At 39.7% G+C, this 24,531-nt stretch overlaps 1 protein-coding gene across 3 annotated transcripts in view; it reads left to right on the top strand.

The window, feature by feature from the left end:
* The first annotated feature begins 11,062 nt into the window (after positions 1-11,062).
* USP6NL (USP6 N-terminal like) overlaps positions 11,063-24,531 on the top strand; it is a 119,891-nt gene continuing 106,422 nt past the window's right edge. The window contains exons 1-2 of one of the 3 annotated variants that reach the window (XM_030464941.1): positions 11,063-11,166; positions 16,351-16,440. In XM_030464941.1, the coding sequence (XP_030320801.1) occupies positions 16,437-16,440 (4 nt within the window). In that variant the 5' untranslated portion in view covers positions 11,063-11,166; positions 16,351-16,436. The other 2 variants (XM_030464944.1, XM_030464949.1) reach the window with 2 other exon arrangements.

Below are 24,531 nucleotides of genomic sequence, written 5' to 3'. Positions count from 1 at the left end.
ATGTTAATAATCAAATGTTTTGTTTTCAAAAAGGTATCTGTACTTAGAAACTGTAGGTAGAGCTTATGCAGTGGATAATCTCATATCAGTTATGATATGATATGTTATGATATGTCTCTTCCAGTTATGTTTTCTAGTATAATATGATTGGGAAGAGGAAAATTATCAGTAATATCCAGTGTGAACACAGGATAGAGATTTGGAGTGCTGCCTGATGACAAGGTATTTGTCTAACACTCATCATCATTGTATGAGAATGCTTTAATTAGCATTTAATTAGCATTGAAAGCATAGTTACATAGATCATCTCCAGCAAAAATAGATAGTGCACCTGATGTTTTTTACACTGCATTAGAAGTATTTAGACATACATGGGCACACCATGTCATCACCTGAGACACCTAAACTGTAAACATCTTTAATTTTAATTTGCAACAGAAATACCAAGAATCACAAAGATTGATAATGTATCAACATTGATTTTGATGTTGAGGTGACTGAAAGTATCAACCATGCAGCAGATTTCAATGCCAGGTAAACATTTTCTTGTCAGTAAGGATTAATGATCACAAAATGTGTTTTATCTACTCAAAAATAGATAATCAGCTTATAATCATGAAGAGGACAAATGATCCTGATCTGTTTCTACAAAATCCTGTTCTGGCATCTGAACAGCTGAGTAGGAGGTATGTATATATTTAAAGACAAGACACCACATATACAGAACAGATTTTTATTCGGCTCTATACTGGTTTATATCCATCTCTTAATGCAGTTCAGATTAGATTTTCCAAACTATTTATCTACATTTAGTTCATCAAAGTTATTCAAACCTGGATTTTACACCTGTGTTTCTACAAAGTGGGCTGGAAGCAGATTCATTTACCTATGTAAGGGTTAGACTGAGCACACAGATTAAGACACCTAAATTTAGGTGCCTGCACGTAGGTGTTTACATGTGAGCTTGCTCTAGTAGCTCCCATGTCAGTCAGAGGAAGCACCTATGGTTAGCTTGACAGCATCAAGATTCATTGACTAATGATTTAGTCACTGTTATCTGCAAAGGAAGCTTAGACACTTCATTTGTATCTTGAAGATGTATATTGTTAAGTGTCTCAAAACACAACCTGAACGTGATCTCGGGCATTTATAAAACAGCAATTTAAATCTGAGCAAGTACTTGCTGAGTAATTTCTCAGGACACCCAATGAAGAGCTGGTCAGTGGAGCTTAGAGTGTGATTAATCCAATCTCTTTAAGTGTCAGTTTTATAACGAGGTGAATCATGTCCTAAACTTTGATTAGTCCTCCAACAACCAGAATGGGAGCCTAGACACCTAGTTTACATCTAGGCACATACATTGTAGATACCCATGGTTAAGCAATATCCATCCTGCCTGAGGTGGCTACAAGATGAGGAGATCCTCCTGTCTGACTTCTTCTATGAAATAGGCTGTAGAATTAAGTTCAGCAGTCTCTGGATAAGCAGTCTCATAAAAAAGGTGGTGAGATGCACTTGAGACCCTGTACACCTATGGCATATAACAGACTTTGCTCAGCTCTTCCATAAAGTTTAGACAGGGAGAAAAATGGTTCCCTTATGTTCAGTAAGGGTTGGGGATCACTGATTCCTTGTTCCCATATGAAAAGGTGTCTGATGCACAGCACAAAATTATTATGCCTTTGTACCTCAATGAAGATGTTCCAGAACAACATGGTGAAGAAAAGGCTGGTGCAGATTGTGTGACATGTTTTCTGTATGGAAATTTTCTGATTGTATGGAAAGTCCAGTATGTATTTCAAGTGACAAACTGTGTGTCATTTAATTAACACATACACTGGATACATTGCCCCTGACAGGATATTTCTGAACTGTTTGTCCCAACTAATTTTAGTTACTCGATTTTCTGCATTTCCCCAAGTACAGATTTCACCCTTTATCTTTAACTGAAGAGGGAGCAGCACTTTTTATTTTCCAACAGCTCCCCTGCTTCTAATTATAATTCATCTGTGGGTCAAATCCTTGGCTGGAAAGAGTGTACACAGACCAGGATCTGCCTTGTAAAAAAAAGTTATGAAAACAGGATGTGTTTTATTTGACTGGAGTGAACGTAATGGTCAGGGGTCATTTTCATTTAAGACACATTTTTTCTCATGGTTTTCAAATATATTTTGTTTCTTATATGACAGCAAAAAATAAAATACATTTTTCTCAGCATTTTTTCTTAAAGCTCTCAATGCACTTTATTGGCAGTAATTTGCTACATCTTGCACTCTCCCTGTATAGTGAATGTATCACTGCTTGCCTTATCTGTTTCCTCAGCTTTCAGGCTTATTTCCCTCCAGTGGGAGGGAAGACCCTGGGTTCTTTCCAATTTATAGTTTTTAAGAGGACAGAAACACCGTATATTTTTCTGTAACTTTTTAACTGTTACTTGTGTTTGTCCTCCCAAACTGGTAATGGTAATTACCAGTAATAATAATAAAACTTGGTAATGGTTTCTTCCTTTATTCCACTGGCATGCTATATTTTTCTCTTGTTTTTAACTACTACCCAGTGTGTCTCCTGTTTGCCCTGTTCCATTCATTCCCTCTAGAAGGGTTTACAAGTTCTGAAAGTTCATTTCAGGAAGATTTCATAATAAGAATTTAAGGAAAATAATATAATCTTGCTTTAAAACACTTCCTTCCTCTGTTTTGCTGCTGAAGTATAATGATTCACAATAGCATCTGGCCAGCCACTGGTACAGAACTTATTGTTTTAAATGTATTTGTTCCTTTTGATTATGAAGCACATAACATGAGGAATCCCTGGCTAGTGTTCTGTGATGAGACAGACCCAGACTACAACATGAGATCATGGTGAACCCAAATATTTGGAACTGGGCAGAAAATAGCCTTGGCAAACAATCTGTAGTCTTAATAGAGAATTAGAATGAGAGGTCTGTGGTGGAGGGCAAAATGCAGGTCTGAAATTTGATCAATTTTTTAAAGTCAGAGAAAGATTTGAAGAGAAATCTAATCTTCTTCTCAAGGGGACTTTGTAGAAACTTCTTAAGATCAGAGATCAAATTCAAAACTAGAAAGGAACCTGGTATCTGAATCCAGTTTTGTTGTAACTCAGGATAATGGAAATATAAGCTGGTCAAGAAGTTATCATGAACTTTCTACAATCCCAGTTTTGAGGAATCTTGCAGAACACTTAGGGAAGCTGGGTGGTGCTCTATACCCAAGTTTTGGACAGGCAGTGCCCATTCCAAAACCCAAATGATAAACTAAGCATAGTCCAGTTCTGAATTTGATCCTTAATGGATTGGGAACATGGTGGTGATGTGAAGTACTGCACTTGAGCCTCTCACCAGATCACTTGAAGCACTTAATGCATGAAGTGAGACAACAGGACTTTCTAGATCCTCCCTCCAAGCAGGTTTGGGGCACATGTGAATATCACACTTTTAAAATACATAATTTCAGGCCTGATTTGGTGTGGACCCTAAATTGGGGCAATTTTAGTGACACCAGGTCTCCTTATTCTATAGCCAAAGTTAATTAAATTCACTTCTGTGTTTTTGAACAGACTGTGAAAATGAAGAATTGCTCAAATTGCTGTAGTGATTATAAATGCCCTTACAGCTCTTGCTGTAAAGAGAATATTATGGTGTGAATGTACAGACAACTTAGCAACAGAGATTAACTGTCTGTCCCATGAACAGATGTTAATCTTCAGTGTCAGTACTGCTCCAGCCACAACCTTGCTGATCAATGTCACATTCAGTGTTGATTTTTTGATTTAAATCTTTTGCTTTTTCATATACATTGTGGCTTGATAACAAGAGGCAAAAGCTACCTGCAGACTAATGACATAGGGGGTAAAGTTCTTGTAATTTATTTTTAGTTCAGCAAACCATTCTAGTTTTCAGATTTAGATTCTTTAAAGCAAATTTGCTGTATACCAAACACAAGATATTCTGTCCCATCTTGCCTCATTTACAGATGCTCCTGTAATTTCCCTGTGAACTGTAGCATATTGTAAAGCTGTGTCGTATTCTTTTAATTTTTACACTGAAGGATTTCAAATGGAACCTAACATAATTAGATTACATGTAATCTCTTCCCATTTTGATCCTATTCTCAAGAGTGTTTGCAAAGAAGCTTACTTGAATCTTTAAATGCACAACTTTAAATTGTGCTGACGGTGATGAATAAGGGAAGCACACTCTCAGGAAAACATGCTGATGTGCAGGACAAAGCCTCATGGCTTTATCAAGTGAAATAGGTACCTCTCCTGGCAGTGTCTGCTTTAAAATCCTTGACACAATTTTGTCAACTTCTGCACAAAATCTATAACAAGTTGATTCAGAGTCTTTCCTTACCCATTTCTCACCTGAATCGCCACAACCCTTATTAATACCTGCTCATAACAGGGTTCCCAAAAAGAATATAGTTTCTATTAATGTGTCAGCCTTTGAGATAAAATGCAGTTTAGAAGCATTTTCAAACAGCCGTCACCTTCCTGGTAGTACATTAAAAGAGATTATGTGTTGCCAGAGCCAGCAAGGCTTGTCAGGTCAGGGCAAAACAACGTTTTAAGCCGATTGGCTCATATATCTCAAGGTATGTGTGTCCTTGCACAAATTCACTTTCCCCTCAACCCAGTGTTTAAGAAAATGCACCTTTCAGGATGTCAATAGGCGTGTGGTCAGACTGAATCCTGCTTATTATTTGGAGGTTAGAGAAGGAGAAAAGACTCCAGATATGATACATAATTATTGGATTATGTGGAAACTTTGAGAAAAAATAGCCAGTTACTTGATGATTGGTGCCTCACCTTCCAGAAAGCTCTTCTTTGTATAAAAAAATTTCTGATAGTATAAAGTGTGTTGCCACCAGCTTCATACTGCTTTTCAGCCTTAAGTTGGCTTTGCTTGCAAAAGATAAGAGGTGCCTTTGTTCTGGTGGCTGTCTACAGGGTCCCCTGGCTTCTTTACAGGATGAAACTGGGCACCTGGTTCCTAGTAAGACCTGGTAAACACCAGTCTCAGCAGTTATCTGTGAGTTAATCCTCCTCATCAGCCAGGAATGTGAATTGCCCAATGGTTCAGTATTTGGGCAGCCTTGCTGCCAGCGTGCAATGTTACCATGGGAAAGGAACTCAGTTGCTTACTGGTGAGAAACAGCTTGAGAGTGTGGCCACCCTCTAGTTGGCTCGTTTCACTCTACAGTTGCCATATGGGCTTGGTTAGGCAAAAAATAAACTGATAGGACTTCCATTTCCCTGGAAAGCTATTTCTATAGTTAAGGCTTCATAGGAAACCTTCATGATGCTTTACCCTGAACAGGAGGCTGACTGAACACAGATGGCTCAAGGCAGAGGAGGAAGAACGTGCTGTAAAGCCCAACTTGCATCCCCTATTTTGTGTTGTACTATATAGATGCTACATGAAGTGGAGCTGGGAAGAGACTCTAAACACATCACTGCTGGAAAAAAATACTTTGATCAAACTAACTGAATATATTTCTTTTCCATCAGTCATTTACACTTCTCTGTCTGCTTGTTTCAGCAGCAAATGGAAAGGGTCAGAAAGATTTAACTTTTGCACTACATAAGACAAGTAATTACACCTTGTGCAGGATACACTACTATAGCACAGAGCATCTACACATTACAGGCTCAGGATTTCATTGCTTGTAACTATGAAAATGTATCCCTTTGATAAGGGAAATTAGGTTGTTTGTTTTGAGTTACTTCAGATATTCTGGTGGTTATGGAAGAGTGCTCTGAAAATTGATTTTATAAATGGCTGTCATAAGAGTCCAGGCTCTTTATCTAACTGTAACTCTACATCAGATCTTCAGAGTTCACAAAAACATCTTCCAAACACTGTACTTGAAAACAACACTGAGGCATTTGAAAGCTGAAGGTGATGTTTTGCCAAGCATCATGACCAGTAAGACCTCCACCTTCTTATCATTTCCTTCTCTTCCTCTGTTCTATGTTCTAACTTACTTGATTCAAAGCTGCATGATTTGATTATAGCTCTTCCCTCCCATTCAGTAAATCCCTTCTTTCTTTGGTGTGGGAGCAGGATGAAATCTGGTTAACAAGAATCTAAAATTCAGATTCAGGACAACACCTCAAGTTTGTGTTTTAAACCCATCATATGCTTCAGTTTTGATACAGCCTCATGTGCCTTCTTCAGTCAGGCTTGCTAACTTCTGCAGTTTCTCTGCATCATTATTTTGCATTGTCTGTCTGGTTGACATAGAAAGGGATCTCTGGGAAGTTGTATTTGGGATATAGAAGTGACACATTTTCAGTTTTGTGGCATTTTTTAATTCACTGAAAAACTACTTGTTATTAAGACATTTTAAAAGGTTGTATGTATTCGCTGAGTGTATTAAACATTGTTCTATGCGTACTTTTAATAGATAAAAAATACTGAAAGAAAAATCAACGTTTAAAAAAGAGAAAGAAATGAGAACACTGAAGTAATATAAGGAGTGACACAGAAGGAAGGGAATGGAAAAAGGCAAGAAAATGCTAAAGGAGGCAGAAAATTTGGGAAAGAAAGGAAGGACAGGAAGAAAATGTGTCTTGACAGGCAGAGGGGACAGAAATAGCCCTCTTCTTTAGGCTGCAACAGCAAGCACTGCATACAGTCAAATCTGATTCCCATGGCAGGAGCCACCAAAAGCAGGAAGAGAGGCCTGGATCAGGGAAATCTAAACCTAAGCAGACCAAGGGAGCTCGTAGACAATGGACTGAGCAGAGGTAACAATCAAAACCAAAAGGGAAAACAGTCTTTCAGGCAGCCAGAAAAATTACATCAGCAGTCAGTAATGAAACAAAGGGCAAACCTGCCTGCGTAGAGTCCCACTCCCACCCCTGCTTTTAACACATCCCTTCCTCAATATAATGCAGTGTTTCCATACAGAATGATGGGTGTGCTGCCACACACAAACTTCTGCCTAAATCATCTGTTTTGTGGAACTGGCTGATGTGAAGCTTCATGTCTGTGACATGATTAGGCAAGTGACAGACTGAAAGTATCACCTGAAACACTGTCACCCACAGCTTTCATTTTGGGGAAAATAAACAAAAGCAAAACCAGCATGTGATACAGCAGCTGAGTACATTTCATCTCATAAAATATTGAGGTACTTGATGGCACTGGAAAGAAGAGACATTTGCAACCTATTGTTCGTAGTCCTATAAACACTTCATATCAAATCAGAAATTTTGAGTGCTATCCTTTGTAAGGGTTGGAGTAGGTTTTGAAAATGGCAAGTCTCAGAGGTTGCACAGGCAATTGCTTGAGCTTAAGACTAAGAGACAAGCTTGTATTTGTTCACATACCTGCAGAATCTGAGCCACACACTCTCAGGGTGCATGTCTGTGCATAAATGGTTTGTATTTCGAGTGACACAGAAAAAAACCCCAAAAGATTAGCTCGTGTGCCTTAAAAGCAATCTGCAAGCAGAAGCAAAAATGCCATATGCCACAGAAAATGTCAATATTCAACACACCACAGAAGCTAAGCCAAGCCTACTACAAACACAACTTGAAAAGGAACAGTCTAAACCAGTTTTAAGAATTATTTTGGAAGCAACAGACTTCTACTAAATGCTGTCTTTTCAATTCACAGGATGCAGAATTTTATTTAGTCCAGTGGGCTGCCTTAGATAGAGGCCACTATAGCAAAGTGTTCCAAAACTTTCACATATTTCTAGTCTACATTTGCCAATTTAAAGCCTGAGTTCTGATTTTCAAAGCTGCTGTTATTCTGAAACAGTTCTATGAGTGACTTGTGGAGGCAGATGATAGCAGAAGACATCTGCACCAATTTGCATGCAGCCCTGCAGAGCTGAGTGCACTCTGAAGACCTGGAAAGCCCAGGAAGACAGAAACTCAAGAAGGAATCCTGAGTGGTCATCATATGCATTCCCTTCTCCCACAGCAAGACTAAAATCTCATGGGGCTGATTCAGCTGGGAAGCCCATCAATACAGCAAGGACAGACTGAAAACAGACCTTGAAGACAGATGAATTTATTTCCACAAAATAGTGCAGTTAGCTCATGTCAAGCACACATGCTTTGTGTTGCTGATGAAACTGTCATCATTTTTGCAATATGAATTTTTGTATTCCTTTGAAGTCCAGTAGGAAGGGCTGCAATGTTACAGGGAACAGGTTGCCTTAAAAAGGAATGCTAATACCCAGTTCTTTTGACTCTGGCTTTGTAGTGTCACTGCCAAATAATGTCAGCAGCCAAGCTGAGTGCTCAGCATCTTGATGAGGTATATCCTAAGTGCAGGCTTGACAAGATGAAGTGTTAGTTTGTGAGTTGTTCAGTATCTTCATTTCTGGGGCTTCAGTCACAGCTGTGGGTGGCTACAGCTTCTGAAGTTAAACACAGACCAGGTCACCTCGAGGTAACCACTGCACGTTCCCTAATATTAACAGATATTACTAGTTCAGGATGTAATTCAGTGGTAAGGTCCAGACTGCATCATAAATGGGATGCCCAACAGAAATCCAGACATACCCCACAGCTCTCCTGACCAAGTTCACACTGCAAACTGCAGCCTTCCTGCTTAAAGAGCAGATGGCCTTGAGGCAAGCAAGTTCTCTACTACATAACCCATGCTGCTCATCCTAACTATGTGACATGGAAGACAAATCAGCACATTGGGAACTGCATGAAGTATGGGGATGGTTTCTAGGTGACATAAAGGACTAATTCTGAGGGCAGCGTAGATATAAAAGGAGTCAAAGACCGGGGAGAACCATACCTGCTATCCTGCAAAGACAGCAGAGACACAGGCATTGCCTCTTCTGTGTTCTTGTGATGCCACACAGATCTTTTAAGCATCATAAATAACAATGATTGCATATATTTTCTCAGATTAAGGACTGTGATAAAAAAGGAAGTGTTGGTAGAAACGCTATTGCAGGATTTGTGTGTGGGAGTAGTGATAAAACAAGTACGCTGTCACTGTCAGCCACTTGGAAAGCTGTGATTTTAGAACTCTTTCACATCCTAGTTATAGTAGTACAACAGGAAAGAATGAGCATATGGGGAAACAAAAATGATGATATATAGTTTGAGAATGTAAGAAATAGAGACAAGATGGTTCACATGAAGTAGAGAGCTCCCTGTGGAAGACATTTATCTTAACTAATTAGCCATTTTGGGAGGAAACAAATCCCTAGCTGGAAGAATGCTAAGTATATTTTTATATTCCAACATATTCCAAAATTTTTAAAAGACAATTAAGACTTGAAATTGAAGGAAGTCAGCTCCAACCACAGTATCTCTCTTGGGATACTGACAGGCTAGTTAATCCCAATTACTTTCTGAAATGTATTGCAAAGCAATAAATAATTTCTGTTTTCTGTTACACTTTCTCTGTCCAAGGAGAGGAAACATTTAGATAAAAGTGATCTGAGCTGCTATGTCTAACTGCCCTTAGCCATTTTCTCCTGCATAAAATTAATGTCATATGTAACTTTGCTTATGCACAGCTATGTAGATTTCCTAGGTTTTCAGAGGCAGTGAGATGTACTGGCAAGGGCATTTGCCATGACAAGCATGATACTTCCAGTTTTTCCAGAAGTAACTCTATTCCAGCTATTTTTCTTCTAAAATGAGGGAGAACTCTTTGAGGACAGAAAACCTATTTAAAGATGGTAGTATCCGTGGAAAAGATTTATTCATCTTCGGCTAATCAGCTGGTAATTATTCAACTCATTTATCTTGGAATACTGAAGCAGTGCTTTCTCCAAATTGTCATGAAATGTCCTTCTACTACAAGATTTAGTAAGAATTAATATTGGAAAGTCAAAAAGCCCTGTAACTCGTGCGAGCTGTTTGGAACTGATTATTTTAAAGAGTTTATCTTTAGGAGATAATGCTAAATTTCTTGGTCACTATTTAAATAGGAAGTATTTAGATAGAAATACTACACAAACACAGGACTGTTTCAAACACTCAAAACATTTACTTAACATTGCTCTCTATTTGCATCATTACTGGATGTCTTTTGGTAGTACATTTTAACTGCTGTTTATTTTAATCTTGCTTCTAATGCAACATATTTCATTGCTACTTCAAATTCCATCTTAACCACAATGGTTTTTCTTCTTAAACCAAACTCGCCTCTTCTGGCCCTGACACCGCGGTGCCATTTGAGATGTCTCATAGTCTCAAGCAGCTGTTTGTCACATTTCTAGGCTTCCTCCCTTCTGGTTTTGCTCATAACTGGGTTTACTGCCCCATGCAAAGCTCAGGGCTGTCTATGCATCAGTCATTTGCACAGAGTGGGAGCAGTCTGCCTGAGGAAGAGGTTGGGCTGGGATCAAAGTCACCCGTGTCTCTTGTGATGTCTGGACCATGCCAGAGGAGCTGGAACAAGAAACCCGGCCTATTCCATCACATGTATTTTCACAAGAAAGCCTGACAAGTTCACCCATAAAGCTGTACTTCAGCCCTCTGATACCAAATCCAGTGGTTTACCAGAGGAAAAAGGAAAAAGCAGAGCAATGTGCTTTTCGAAACGAGCGTTCACACAGCGTGGTCTGGTGGCCAAGATAAATCTGGGAGACACAAGGCCTGTTTTGTGTCTTCCCTCGTGTTTTTTCTCCACATGATGCCTGCTCCTACCAGGTGCCTCAGCACTGACGGGCGGGCAGCCCGGGCAGGTGCCTGAGCTGGGTGTTGGGTGGGTGCAGGCCTTGCCCCTGGGGCCAAACGAACGAGTCTCGCTGGGCGCCCATCCCTACGACTGCCAGAACAGCTCCGGCCTCAGCGAGGGACGGCTCCCACCGACAGCCGAGCACTGGGCACCGACCCCCGGGCTGTGCCGAGGCCTCGTTGAGCGCTCAAGATGGCGGCGGGAGGAGCAGAGAGAGAGCCGGGGTCGGGCACCTCCGCGCCTCGTTGTGAGTCCAAGATGGCGGCGGCGGCGCGGGTCAGCCCTGTGGGACGGCGCCGGCGGGGGAGGGGCCGGGGCGGGGAGGGTTTCCATAGCGGCGGCCGCCGGTGTCACACCGGGGCACTTCCTGGTTGGAGGCCGCCGGTCCCGGGGCAGCAAGCGGGGAAGAGCTGCTGGGGAGGAGGCGGACGGAGGCCCCGGAAGGAGGAGGAGGAGGAGGAAGCCGAGCAAAGGTAGGGACCAGCCGGCACGTCCGGCCATTGTGTGCCCACCCCGGGGTGGGGGAGAGGTAGGAGCGCGGCGGGGTGGCCATTCCGTACCCGGGGAGCAGGGGGGGGAAGGGGGCGTGGGTGCGGGGAAGATGCCGCGGCTCCGCTCTCCATTGAAGCGGGCGGGGTGGGACCCTGTTCCTAGAGAGCTGAGGGGAGGCGGGCAATACCATCCTCCCCCGGGGGGAGCCCGGGCTGCTCTCTCCACCGAGAGATGGAAGAGGCGGGAGACGGCTCCCGGAGAGCACTGGGGCGCTTCAGCCTCTTCCATTGCCAGCGGAGGGGTGTGTGTGTATTTGGGGGGTCCCTGCTGTTTGTGTTGGGGGTCGGGGCAGCGTGTGGGGGGCCATGGGGGTGTGGGGTCGGATCGCAGCTGACCGTGCCGAGGAAGCCCGAGGGGAAGCCCTGTTGGAGATGTCCCTGGCTTCCATTGTAAGGCTTGAGTGAGGTGTGGCGGCGGTGAGGAGTCCGAGCTGGGGGAAGGGATCCCCCAGGCAGGGTGGTGAGGGAGCCCTCAGGGGAACCGGGGGGGCTGATGTTGGCCTCCGAAGTCCGAACGGGGGCAGGGGAGGCTGTGGAGGGTGTGTGGGGTTTGGGAGGGAGGGATCAGAGCTGTGGGTCGGACAACCCATGGGGCCTTCCTGAGAGCCCCCTTCTCTCTCAAGGTGGGAGGCAGCAGGGAGTTTTCGGATGGCCGAAGCGTTGTTTTAACGCGACTTTCCGGCAAGGCTGCTTTTTGTCCCTACTCCCTCCTCTGCTTTTTTATAATACTTCAGGGGAAAAGTGCCCGGCTGAGTGCACTCTGTACAGGAGGCTCCGCAGCCCTGCCTGCTGCCAGCACTCACTCTCCCCAACTTTTTTGTTTTTTTTTTTTTTTAGTCCCTTGGGACCGCCGGCGAAAGATCCAATCCATTATCAGACGTTTCGGGTTCTTTTCTGCGGTGTGGGTGGTGGCTTGTAGGAAATCCCCCAAAGCCACTGAGCGGCCAGCTGAACGGGAGTCAAGCGGTGACTTTAAACACTGTCGCCGAACTCCTGTACCAGTCTTTTGCCCCCCATACACTTGAGAATAACTTTCTTTGTGCTGGTTTCTGTCAGGAGCGGGCAGCTGCACAGAGCTGGCTGTGAGCTCTTGCTTTTCACTCGCTTGCAGCGGGACGCTGCATCTGCCTCGCTTGCAACAAATGCATTTTGTGGCAGATCCGTCCTGTTAGCATAATTCTATTAAATAATCGTCCTCTGTGGTTATTTAGGCTGATGGGTTACCCTGCAGTCTGGAGCTGCAGTCTGACAGTCGAAACTCGAGCTCTGCTGGGCGTGTGTGTATGGAGCTCGGCGCCCAATCAGCAGAGCCTGAAACCCAAAAGCAATTTGCTTCAGCGCTTTGTAGTGTAAATATTCCTGCTCTGAACAAAGGGGAGGGTGTGTCTTTGGGCTTCTTTCATTTGTACGTCGATGAGCTTCCTCATTTGTGGCCACTCAATGATTTTGTGTAGTTTGTTTTGTTTTTTTTTAAACAGTAGTAGTCTTATTTTGCTGTGAGTTTTACATTTGTGCTGTTTTGGGCATTAAACTGAGCTGGGATGCTCAGAAGCTTGGAACTGAATTGGGAATTTTTATTATGCTCTTTTTAATAGCCGTGCTCTTAAGTGACTTAGTTTTCTCCTTCTTAAACTTCTCTTGTTACTGATAGTAACTTTGAAGTCCATTCGGCTTCGATGCAGTGTAAAATAAGTATTTAGTGGAACTGCCTTTTAACTGGGCATTCTCTTGCCCTTTGATTATCCTACATGGAAACCAATAATTTCCAACTTAATGTTTTTCCAGCCAGCTGTCTATAAATCTTTAAAACATGTACTTTTGAAATTTATGTATCTGTATCTTGGACTATCCATGGCATTTTGGTTTAAAGAAGCATATGACAGTAAAATACTGATTTGTGCCAGGCAGGCTGTGTTTAGACTGTTTTGTCTGTGTGTGTGTGTATTTGAACAGTGCAGTTGCATGCTCCTCCTGTGATTTCTGGTTCTTGTGAACTGGGCATATAAATGCTTAATGTTAACTCCTTAGCATCAAAGTTAAGCAGATACAACAACAACAACACACAAACAGACTAAACCTGAATCTTTAATTGTCAACTTAAAGGAAAAGATTTTATTTGGATAGAGTCACAGAGCATTTAATGATATGTTGTAATGTACTGGCAAGCTGGCTCATATTCATTACCCTGAAACAAAGTACTGGGTAAGGAAGAGACCTGGTGCTTGGTATGGAAACAGATAATTGGATGTATCAGTGTGCTTGAATTTGAAGTTGTAAAGAGCTTCCCTCACTCCTTTTAAATCTAAGTTAAAATGCTGATAGTAGTTTCACAACTACTAAAGGGGAATATCACCAAGGGCTAGTAGGTGTGTATTAGTTGAGGAAATACTGGTTGAAATACAAGGGTTAGCTCTTCAGGAAAAGAGAAGGATCAGAGGTATGAGTGTGTGGGTTTTTATGGCCTTGTTAATTCCATTCTTCATCTTTTGTGTAGTAGCTAGTAGTGACCTACTACAGAGAAGAGAGAGAGAGCCCTACACACATTGAAATAAATTGGATTGTTGTCTGAGAGAGAGAAGTGATAATTGAGGTTTTTAACACACATCCTTCTGATAAGTGTCAATATGCAATAGAAAGTGCAGACTTTCTGATATTTGGCAGTGTTGACTTTTACTGTACTGAAATTACAGATAAAAGTTTACTTTTTGGGGTTTTTTGTTTTGTTTTGTTTTTGTGGTTTTTGTTTGTTTTTGTTTTTTTTTTCTTCTCCAGGTACTTTAAACACTTCAAGTAGTCCCTGTAAATGGCCTTCAGCAAAATGATAAGATTGTTGAGCAAGGGAAATTTTGTAAAGCAAATATGCAATTTTAGTTCAAAGAACAAAACCTGAATTTAACCAGAAGGCTGTATTGGCTGGTAAACAGCTATTAGCAGTAGCCAAGGAAAATATTTAGATGCAGAAAGTGAGATAAGACTCATGCTTTATTGCTGGAAGTTGGGAGTTCCAGTTGCAGTGGTACACCAAAACATGTACTTTTCATGGTTATAAACCATATAGGTAGTCTATAGTTGCCACATTCTTCTCTGCTAGTTTCTTCTGTGTTTTGTGACTAGATTTTTATACATTATATGTTGCATATTTATGCTAATATTGTCCTTAAGTGGTTTTCAGAACTATTGTTGGGTTTTTTTGGTTTTTTTTCCCTAATGAGCAGCTTTTTTCTGTACGTACACACAATAAAATGTCACCTGATCCAATGTCTCTGAGGCAAAGAGTTGTTCATATTTACAAAGCTAAGGTGAGACTGTACCTTTGGAAAATCAAGTTGAATGGGAGACTTCAGTCTTCCAGCTGTCTGTGTGAAACTGAAAAACAAATTGGGCCCAAAGGTATTAATGGAGCTCCTGTGGAAAGGGCTTTGGACCTGGGCTGACTGCCTTCCATAATACTCATTTGATCTTAGCATAATAACTGTAACTAGTCCAGTAAATTAATAAATGCCATGGATTTTTGACTAATTTTGACATCAGTGATCCCAAGGAAGTTGACAAGGCTGCAGTTCTAATGATAGTTTTTAACCAGACACTTTTTATTTTTGATTAGGCTGTCTTAAATGTTTAATTTAGCAGCCATTCACAGAACATTGAAAGGACCTGCAAGTCAAACTGTTCTTCTCCAGTGATTGCACTATCTAATGCCTTTGTGTTTGTCTTTGGGTTTTTATAAAGTTGCAATACTTATTTTTTTCAGCATGGCAATATTTTCTTCCCCTATTAAGCTCCCTTCTTGCATTACTTCTTCAGTAATTACCTCTTCACTACTTCTTCAATAATTCAGCCAGCAAAAGAAGCTGGTTGTAATTTTAAGTCTCTAGCATTACTGAAGGTTTCCTTTAGGCACCTGGATGTTTTTGTGGTGTGTGGATGGTTTTGGTGTCTATTTTTTTTTCCTTTGGTGTTTGTGTTTTTGGGTTTTTTCATGTTTTTTTGCAAAACTGATTTTAACAACTGATCTAGGGGCCTTTTTATGTGACTCCAGCTCTGTGACAGTCCCTGTACTTTGGCATATGCTGTAGATCTGTAAATGTTATAAAAAGTCATACTTTATAACAAGTTAGATCTCTTCTTTTGTCTTTCTGTATTTTCTTTAAGCATCAAGAGATGGGAAGAGGTGAGACTTGAAATCTGAGTCAGCACAAGATATTATCAGTCAGGATTAGCACAGGTCACCAGGTTCAGCACCTTCTAATTGGTTCTGAAAAGGGGAAATTAATTGCGTAATATCCTTAATACATAGGAACTGTAAAGGTATTAGAGAAACTCTTTATAGCTTCCTGGATACACTTGGGTTTTTCTTCTCCTCTCAGCTGTGTGGTGAAGTTACTTTCTTTTAACTGTTCTATCACATCTGTTTAAGCTTGTTTTTAGCAGTAGGATGGGGATTATATAATAAACTTTTCCATAATGTACTTGCTGTACTGTCATTGCTGGAGATAATGTCCTCTATATTTTGCTTCGGGGAGAGCCACACAAATAGTGAATCCATATCTGCCCTACTTGGCTGTATAATTTTTTTTTCATTTTGAGTATGAATTGACTGGTTGGATGGGTTAGAGTTGCTAGGAATGATAACTTTTTCAGGTCTGGTTCTGAGGAGGGAGTGGATGCTAATACTGACCTAAATGACTGAACACAAATGGGTGAATGTTTAGTAAACTTAGGTGTAGGTTTTTTTATGTTAGAGATACTGCAACTTCTTGTTGCTGAAAGAAAATACTACTTTGGTGTATTCAGTTACTGTACCCATATTGTAGTCTTGCACTTTCAACTTCCTAAAAATGTTTCTTATCTTTTGGGAGCAGTTCTATTTGCTGAACTAGTACATGCACACAAGTTAACTAAATGTTAGAAGAAAGTACAGGTTGTGAGCTGATAAACTTCAGAATATATCCACAAGCAGTAAAGTTCATCAGTCATAACAAATACCTCTTTGTGTTGCATTTTTTGACAAATAAAAGATAGTGGGAAAGGAGGTTTATGAATAAACATTCTAGTAGTTTGAAGTTGAAAAAATTATTTGTCTCTTTATTTTCCTACCATCATCAGGACATGTATACCTCTGAGAAACCTTCTCCAACAGGATTCCTTGCTTCAAGATCTGTCTTGGATTATTCGAGAAGAAGTTTCCAGTCATGAGTGAGTAGATTTCTTTATTTGAGAAAAAAAGAAACTCCTAGTTTGCAGTTTAGAAGAAATGTACTTCTGTAGAGGGTTTTGGAAGGTGGTTCTTCCTCAAAAATATTAATCCTGAGGTTTGTCTCCTCAGTCCTTTAAAAAAACAACAAAATACAGCTGAGGTTTGGCAGATACTGTTTTTGATCTGAGAATATTTGGTCAATGTGTGCTCTGTAAGACTTGTGTGTTGGTTGGGTGGGATCATCCTTAAGAAGGTGAATTCTGTAACAAGCTGATATTTGTTTTTTCAATACAAATAAAACATGTAACTCTGTGGGGGAAATGTTTTAGGTTTGCTAAGAACTCCAAAATATCAGACTGTCCAGTAAATTAAAATAGCTGGTAAAAATCCAATGTAAAATGAATGGACTTCATTTTATGGGGAAAAAAATATATTACTCAAATTCCAGTGTAGACGTCTGATCCCAAAGGAATTTTGGCATGCACTGAAAAGACCTGAGCCACAGAAAATTTTGACTTAAGATTTGTTTTGGTGAAAAAACAGATGAAAGACACCAGAAGTTTTGTTTTAGGCCATAGTGAGCTGTTTTGAGTACTTAAAGGTCTTTGATAACTTTTTGGGATGTGAGAATTCTTAATTTAATTCTTGGCAGCAGGATTGGCTAGCCCTACACCACGTAGAAATAAGGATATAACTTCATATGCACAGGAACTGTATTTATAATGTAGCTTAGTTTCACCAGAACTGTACTGAGTATGTTGAAGAATGAACATCTAGTTCATAGGATAATTATATCCTATGCTAGCAAAATAAAGACCATTTGATTTTCTGGGAGGAAGTGAGTGAAGAAAATTGTTGGTTAAATTTCTTGTCAAACTAAATGAAAAAGTTGTTGACATCTGGAAGAAAAGCAGAATGATGGAGGAAATGCTAAATGCAGCTAAAGACAAGCTACACCAAAAAAGGGACTGAAAGAAGTGCTAAAAGCTAGGGTTCATGCTTAGCACAGATTGAGCTGCTTTTATATTGTATAGAACTATATCTGTTTCCACTTTTTATTGCTGTTCACACTTCTTTACATTCTGACATTTAAAGTATTTGCTGTAATGTGTAGCCAATTTTTCAGGCAGTTACTCAAGTACCTGAATATCCTGATTGGCCAGATGCAGCTGTACAAATCTCCATTTGTTTCATAGAGCATCTCAGTCTTAAACATAACAAATACCTGTAAATCTTTCTACCTTTTGAATCATAGTTGCTGTGTTAAGTGTGACTTGCCAAGGTGCTGTACAACAAATACTGTCTTGAGCAAAACAGAATTCATTTTGATGGGACTTTGATATGGTTCCAGACTGCTGAGTTTAGCTTTATATTAGCATATGCATATTCCATATTCAGAGGGAAGTGCTTTTTGTGTGGTTAATATTAATAATGTTGTGCAAAATACAATATCTTTGCAGGACATCAGGTTCCTGGGGTAGATAAGCTTAAGTCCATACTAAGTGTTGGGCTTCAAGGACACACAAGAAAATGCTGTTGTGGTTTTTTTGTTTTGTTTTTTTTTTTTTAAATATGGTTTTGAGAAGATAAGATTTATGTTCAGCTGGTGTTGGTTTTCTTATTTTATGGTTTACTACAGAGAAACTTGAATTATTTAGCATGGTTGAAATGGTTTTAGGTTTTACTCTTCTAGATACCCTACTCTGTAAGTTGTTATCTTGTGGTGATGTATTTAGTTGCATACTTCTGTACCTACAAGCTTATTTACAAAATCTGAGGGAACCCAGAACAGCAAGGTTTGTTAAATGTGATGGCAGCCTCTAGTGTTATGAAGTTGGACATAACCCAATATAATTTAAATGGAAAATGGATCTAAAATTATGATCTAGAATGTGGGGACATCAGATTTAAGAGGGCAAATACCTTTTTGGTTAAAATATCCCTCAGAATACTGTTATGTGAAGGCCATGCTACAGAATCCTACTTTTTATTTTCTTGTGATACACTTAATGCAATATATATTTCTCTTGCTGTTTGACTATTGGATGTTCTAAAATCTTGGTTCTGAAATTACTAAATCCCTTTTCTAATGTCTGTTCTAAAATTATTCACAGGCAGTTCATATCTGTTTGGTTTTCTGCCAACCACGGCCATTAGCTTAAAAAGCCTTGAATTTGTTGTTTTAGCAGTTTGTTACACAGAGCATATCATTTTATCAAAGCAACTTGTAGAAGAAAATCCAATATCCTGGCATTTAAGAAGCACACACACAAGCTTATTTTTAAGCAAATGATCAGATAAATTTTTTTGCAAAAGGAACAGGGGAGATGATGCTGTTGTATAACTTAATAGTTCAGGTGTGCAGGTAAGTGCTTTGTCATCATTTTGTATTGGATCTTCTTCAATACTGGGGAAGAGTATTGACAGAACTGCAGTGCCCACCATTGATAGGAGTTGGTTTTAGTTTTTGTGCAATGCAGGGTATTTGAAAAGGTGTTAAACTCAGGCAGCCTCTGTCTTAAGGCTTTCATTTCTGTCAAATGCCTTTATAAATGTGTGTTTTCATAAATAAGGAGAAGACAAATCTGTATTTCAAATTATACTGCAATACTGTAACTCAGGACAGGGAGGTCACATGCTTTAAGGGCAAGAGTAGACAATGTAGCTCAGGCTGATTTTGATTTATTTTGTATTTAAAGATAACTTCTCAGGGAAACCCTGTATGTGTGTAACCTACCTAGAATGTCACACTGCAGAAAAAAACATTGATTTAATTTTCTATGTTTTCTCTAGCTATTGACATTTAGCTGCCAGAAAATATTTAGTGTCGTGATAAATTCTTGAGGTGAACTCTGCTTTTTTATGCCTGGAAGTTTTCTTGTTTGAGGGAGAATGTGGTGAACTTATTTGAGCTGCAGTGAACTCAGTTTACAAACAATTAAGCTAAATGCTCGTACACACAGTTGCAGCAAGCTGCTGACATCTTCCTTTGTTCTCCTTAAATATGTATGATGCAGTGCCAACTTTATTTTTTTTAACATATTATTCTGCTTTCATGATAAACTGTGCAGAATAACTCTTTCTTGGTGTTGTCTTTTTGCTTTATGTTTTGTTTAGTGTGTGTAGATGGGCAGTTAACCTGCTCTGCTTCAGTATCATCCCTTCAGGTTTTGTTCCTGATTCACTGAGGTTAGCAGTGCTTTCTGTGTGTTTGGAGAGAGTCTGTGTAATGCAATCTTACATTCTGAAAATGGTCAGTGTGGCCTGGTAATGAGGTGGGAAACTTTTTGCTTCACCAGTTCAAGTCAAGACCACAATGGTGTGATTAAAGGCTGCTTCTGTGTGATGGTTGGTTTTTTTATCTTAACCTCTCATTACAGCTGGCTTTCTAGGTTGTGTTCACAGAGGAATCTTAGGGTTTTGTGATTTCTAAAAAAACCTACCAAAACAAAAAAGAAGTAAATTTTTTTTTTCCTTTTGTGTGCTCATAGAGAGCCAGGTTTGGCTGGGAGCTTCTCTGCTCATGAACTTAGAAATTGAAACAAGCCTTAAGGTTAGCCCTAACAAAAAAAGGTATAATGCTTTAGCAAGTATGCATTGTTATTTCTATGCCTGCAACCAATAAAAAGCATTTTCTGGGCTTTTATAAAGCTTCCTAGGCTAAAAAAATAAATCTCCTTGGTTAAGGCTGGATCAATTTTCCTTCCTCACCTCCAGCCTTCCCCTCCTTCTAAGCCTGAATGAATTTGTGGTGAACTGAGGACCAAGTTCATAAAATAAATGCTGGGTAATGGACCAGCTTTAGTGGTTTACAGAGAGCATGAGGTGGCTGTGTGTTTTGGGGTGAAGTGTTGCAAATAGTTATGAGTATGATTGATGTTGTTTAAGAGGCCTTGTAGTAATCAGTTCTTTTCAGTGAGCTGCAATTGAAAGAAAGGAAAAAGGTGTGAGTTCTGATTCTTAGATAAAACTGCATGCTGGGGAAGGAAAGCTTAGAAGTAAGCTAAGATACCTTTATGATGAAGTATAATAGTGAATAGCTAAAGGATGTCAGATTATTATGTTCAGTTCTAAGTTTTTGTTTTATTTTTGAACCATGAAAACCCATTCATGAGATACAAGCTTGAAGATTCAGTATGTGAAATGTTTTCTTTAGCAATTGTTCTTCTCATTTCACAGTACAATCATCTTCTAATCTTTAGAAACACTGTGACTCAAGAAGTAAAGAATAAGCTGTTGTATCCTAGGGCATCTTTATAAATAGTAATTCTCTAAGAAAAACTGGAGATCTGAGTGATAAATACTTGTATGGCATAGGTGATAAAGAACCATAATGCATATTTGAAAAAGCTTAATTTGAAGACTTGGGTTATGTTAAAATATTTAAAAAGTTAATAATAAGCCCTCTAATTCATCTGTCTGGAAAATAATGAAACCTCCAAGATACTTAAATTATTAATATCTCCATAAAAATTAGTTAATTTATAGCATTAGTATTTATCTTAGTTTGCTCTGTTTTTTCTTGAAATTATCAGGGGGAATTTACCACTGTACATAACTACAATTACAAATGAGCACTTGGATCAGAAGAAATGGGGTAGTAACTTACTTTTTTTTTTTTTTTTTTAATAGTGGGAGGATGAAGCATGAAAAATACATGTATACAAAGTTGTTTGGCTCAGGAGAAGCACCTACTTTACTATTTTTGATCTTGCTTCACTGTTACTTTCATGTTGTCTTAACTTTTAACTTCTGTTTTCTTCAGATACTCTTAGTTAATGCTGTATCTGCTGGCTGTCTCCTGTATAGTGTAGGTAGCACTCCAAAAGACTATCAGCAAGCATGCTGGAAATAGGTTTTTGACTTAAAATGTAGACTCGGGGGTCAGAGTTATTGAGTAACAGAAACTGTGTGGAACTGCAGAAAAGCTTTGAATGAAAATGAGTTTCATTAGAAAGGTCTGGTCTGAAGAAGCCAAGGCTGAACCTGAGGTCTTGAAAATTTCATGAACCCCTTAAAATGTTGCCCTTGCCAATGGGGGTGGTGGTGTCCCTGAATTCCTGTATTCTGAATTCCTGCATTCTGCCTTGTTTGTTGCAGGAATGTTCAGGAGATTGAATAAAACTGTTGACTACAGAGCTGTGTGAAGGGTGGTACTGCTGTAATGCAGGGAGAGAAGCACAGAGGTGAGGGTGTCAGCTGTGGGTGAGACTGTCTCCTTTCCAGTGATAATGATGGTTTTTTTGCTTGAATTGTGTATGGAACTGGAGTTCAAGTTGCTTAGGAATGGAGTAATCTATGCCAAGTGAGGAGAGGCATCTCCAGAGGGCTAATCAGATCCAGAGATCTTTGCTGACCCAGTTTCTCACCAATGCTGGAAGCAGACAGCTCCTCTAAATGCAGAGGGTGCATGAGCTGCAACATAAACCCAAACACTTTACATGCACAGAGTGGATGCATCGCCTTGAGGAAATGTAAGCATCTTAGCAGAAACTGCTTGTTTTCTTAATAGTCATATTTTGTGATGTTGGGTTTCTTCTTATTTATTCAATTGATGTAATTGTTCAACTTCTGAGATCTCTAACTTTTTAATTTTGCTGATGGTATTTAAATATATCAATACGCAAAAGCTTTTTGAAATGAATCTGCATTTAAAATTAATTTTGTCCTAATCACTCCTTTATTTGTGGTCACTCTAGGCTATTTAGAATTGGTAAGTGTTGCTTTCCTTGCACTTCAACTTCATTTTCCTCTTCAATCTGAAAATAAATATTTTGGAGTTTTGTTCTGTAACTTTTTTAGCAGAACAAAGTAAATCTTCACCCTCCATAGACTGAAGTGAAGTCACTTTCTTTTCATAAGCTTTGCAGAAGGTCGCAGCTACCAAAAATACATTTATCACTCAAACTGTTCCATTCAGTAATTTCACTTTCTCAGAGGAGTAGTCATCACATACTGCTTCATTGAATTATTTAATAAGGTATAATAGAACTAAATGTTTTAAAGCATTGTTTTTTTAAAACAATGTATTTGCTTAGATTTAAATGGTTGAATGTTTTAAAAAGTTTTTATTTTTCCCATAAAGGGAACATCAAGTCTGCCTTCTTTCAGCTGTGCTTTTTCTCCTGTTTAAATTGATGGTCAGACGCAAGGGGGTTTTCTAAATAAGTTAGTGCAACTTGACACCTATGTTTAAGCCAATGTAATTTTTTAAAATGTAAACCAAAGTTATTGTCAGTGGCAGGAAACTGACAGGAGAGTTGTGGTGGATGAATTACCATCATGAATGTCGTTGGAGCATCAGTCTTTTTGTATACAAACTTGTTGCTCACTGAATGTCCTTTTTAGACACTTACCCTTCATGCTTATTCTGTCACTTTTGCAATGAAAATCAAGGTTGAATTATTTACAAATGTTTTATGATGCTCTAACTGTGCGTGTCTAAAATAGCAATGATATGTTTTTATTATAATAATTTATATTTGCTTAAAATTCATTACATGCTACATTTATACTATATTATTTTATATTTATAGTACATTGTTTATACTTAAAATATATAATTCATTTATCATAGAATTATAGAATGACTAGGGATGGAAGGGACCTTAAAGATCAGCCAGTTCCAACCCCCCGCATGGGCAGGGACACCTCCCACCGGACCAGGTTGCTCCAAGCCCCATCCTTACCACTAACACTTCCAGGGAGTGGGCAGCCACAGCTTCCTTGGGCAACATGTGCCAGTGCCTCACCACCCTCACAGTAAAGAATTTCTTCCTAATGTCCGACCTAAACATCCCCTCTTCAAGTATGAAACCATTTCCCCTTGTCCTCTCACCACACAACCATGTAAAAAGCCCTCCCCAGCTTTCCTGTAGCCCCTTCAGATATGGGAAGGCTGCTATGAGCTCACCTCAGAGCCTCCTTTTCTCCAGGCTGAATAACCCAACATCCTCAGCCTGGCTTCCCAGGGGAGGTGCTCCAGCCCTCTGAGCATTTCTGTGGCTTTTCTCTGGACACATTCCAGGAGCTCTGTGTCCTTTTTGTCCTGGGGACTCCAGAGCTGGACACAGAGCTCCAGGTGGGGTCTCACAAGAGCAGAGCAGAGGTGCAGAATCACCTCCCTTGACCCCTGTCTGTGCTGCTTGTGATGCAGCCAAGAGTTTGTGTGTGGATATATAGAGGGCGAGAGTAATTTCTAAATTTTTCAGCCTTTTACTCTGATTGATAGTCAGTAAAGACTGCTGAATTATTACAAGTGATTGGTTTCCAGAGTAGTACATCCCTTTGGCGTGATAACACTCTGCTGTTACATTTTTTAAGAAACTGAAATCTTAGTTTTGGTTCTACTTCTGTACTTCTTTATGCAGAACATTGCACAATAATAATGCATTTATTGTGGGTCCTTGGTACTCCTGCAGCAGAGAGAGTAACAAAGAGCACTGTAACCTTTTTCTCTGAAGTAAGGGTCAAGTACCCACCACTATGTAAGCAGTTCATATTTCTGGGATCCTATTCATCCTGTGATAAGTTGAGGGTGGCTTTCAAGTACATTCCAAAGGAGGAAAGATGCAGAAACTTGCAACTGAAATACAGATCTATAAATGCAGATGTTTGTCCAGGCACCCCCATCTTTGCATAGGGCACTAAATAGAACAGTTTTATGGTTACTGCAGGGAGAGCTTTCCAGAGGCTGCAGCATTAAGCTCCCTGGTGGTGTTACAACTTCCTCTTGAATTAGAGAATTCACAAAACAGCAGCTGAGTCAGATGAAGGTTTAGAAATGGGTTGAAGAACTTTTCTAACATCACTGTTAAGTGAGGAAATAGGACTTTCTTTGCCTGTTGTGAGTCATGTTGTACTCTCAGTACCAACTACTGAATAATACGTAACTCTGTGCTGGAAAAGTGAAGCTATTGCTGCTCATTAGTGTAACTTTATCACACATAAGAAAAACAAGTGGGCTGCACCCTCCCTTTGTTATGTTGTTTACATTCATATTCAAAAAAACATTAGTTTTACAAGATGTGTGGTTATTTTAACCTAAACTAAATGTGTTTCAAGGAAAGCTACTCTGACATTCTTCACCA

This window comes from Calypte anna, chromosome 1 (assembly GCF_003957555.1).
Source record: "Calypte anna isolate BGI_N300 chromosome 1, bCalAnn1_v1.p, whole genome shotgun sequence".
Classification (NCBI taxonomy): Eukaryota; Metazoa; Chordata; class Aves; order Apodiformes; family Trochilidae; genus Calypte; species Calypte anna.
Note: the sequence above shows the minus strand (reverse complement) of the source record. Positions and strands in the feature narration are given on the sequence as shown.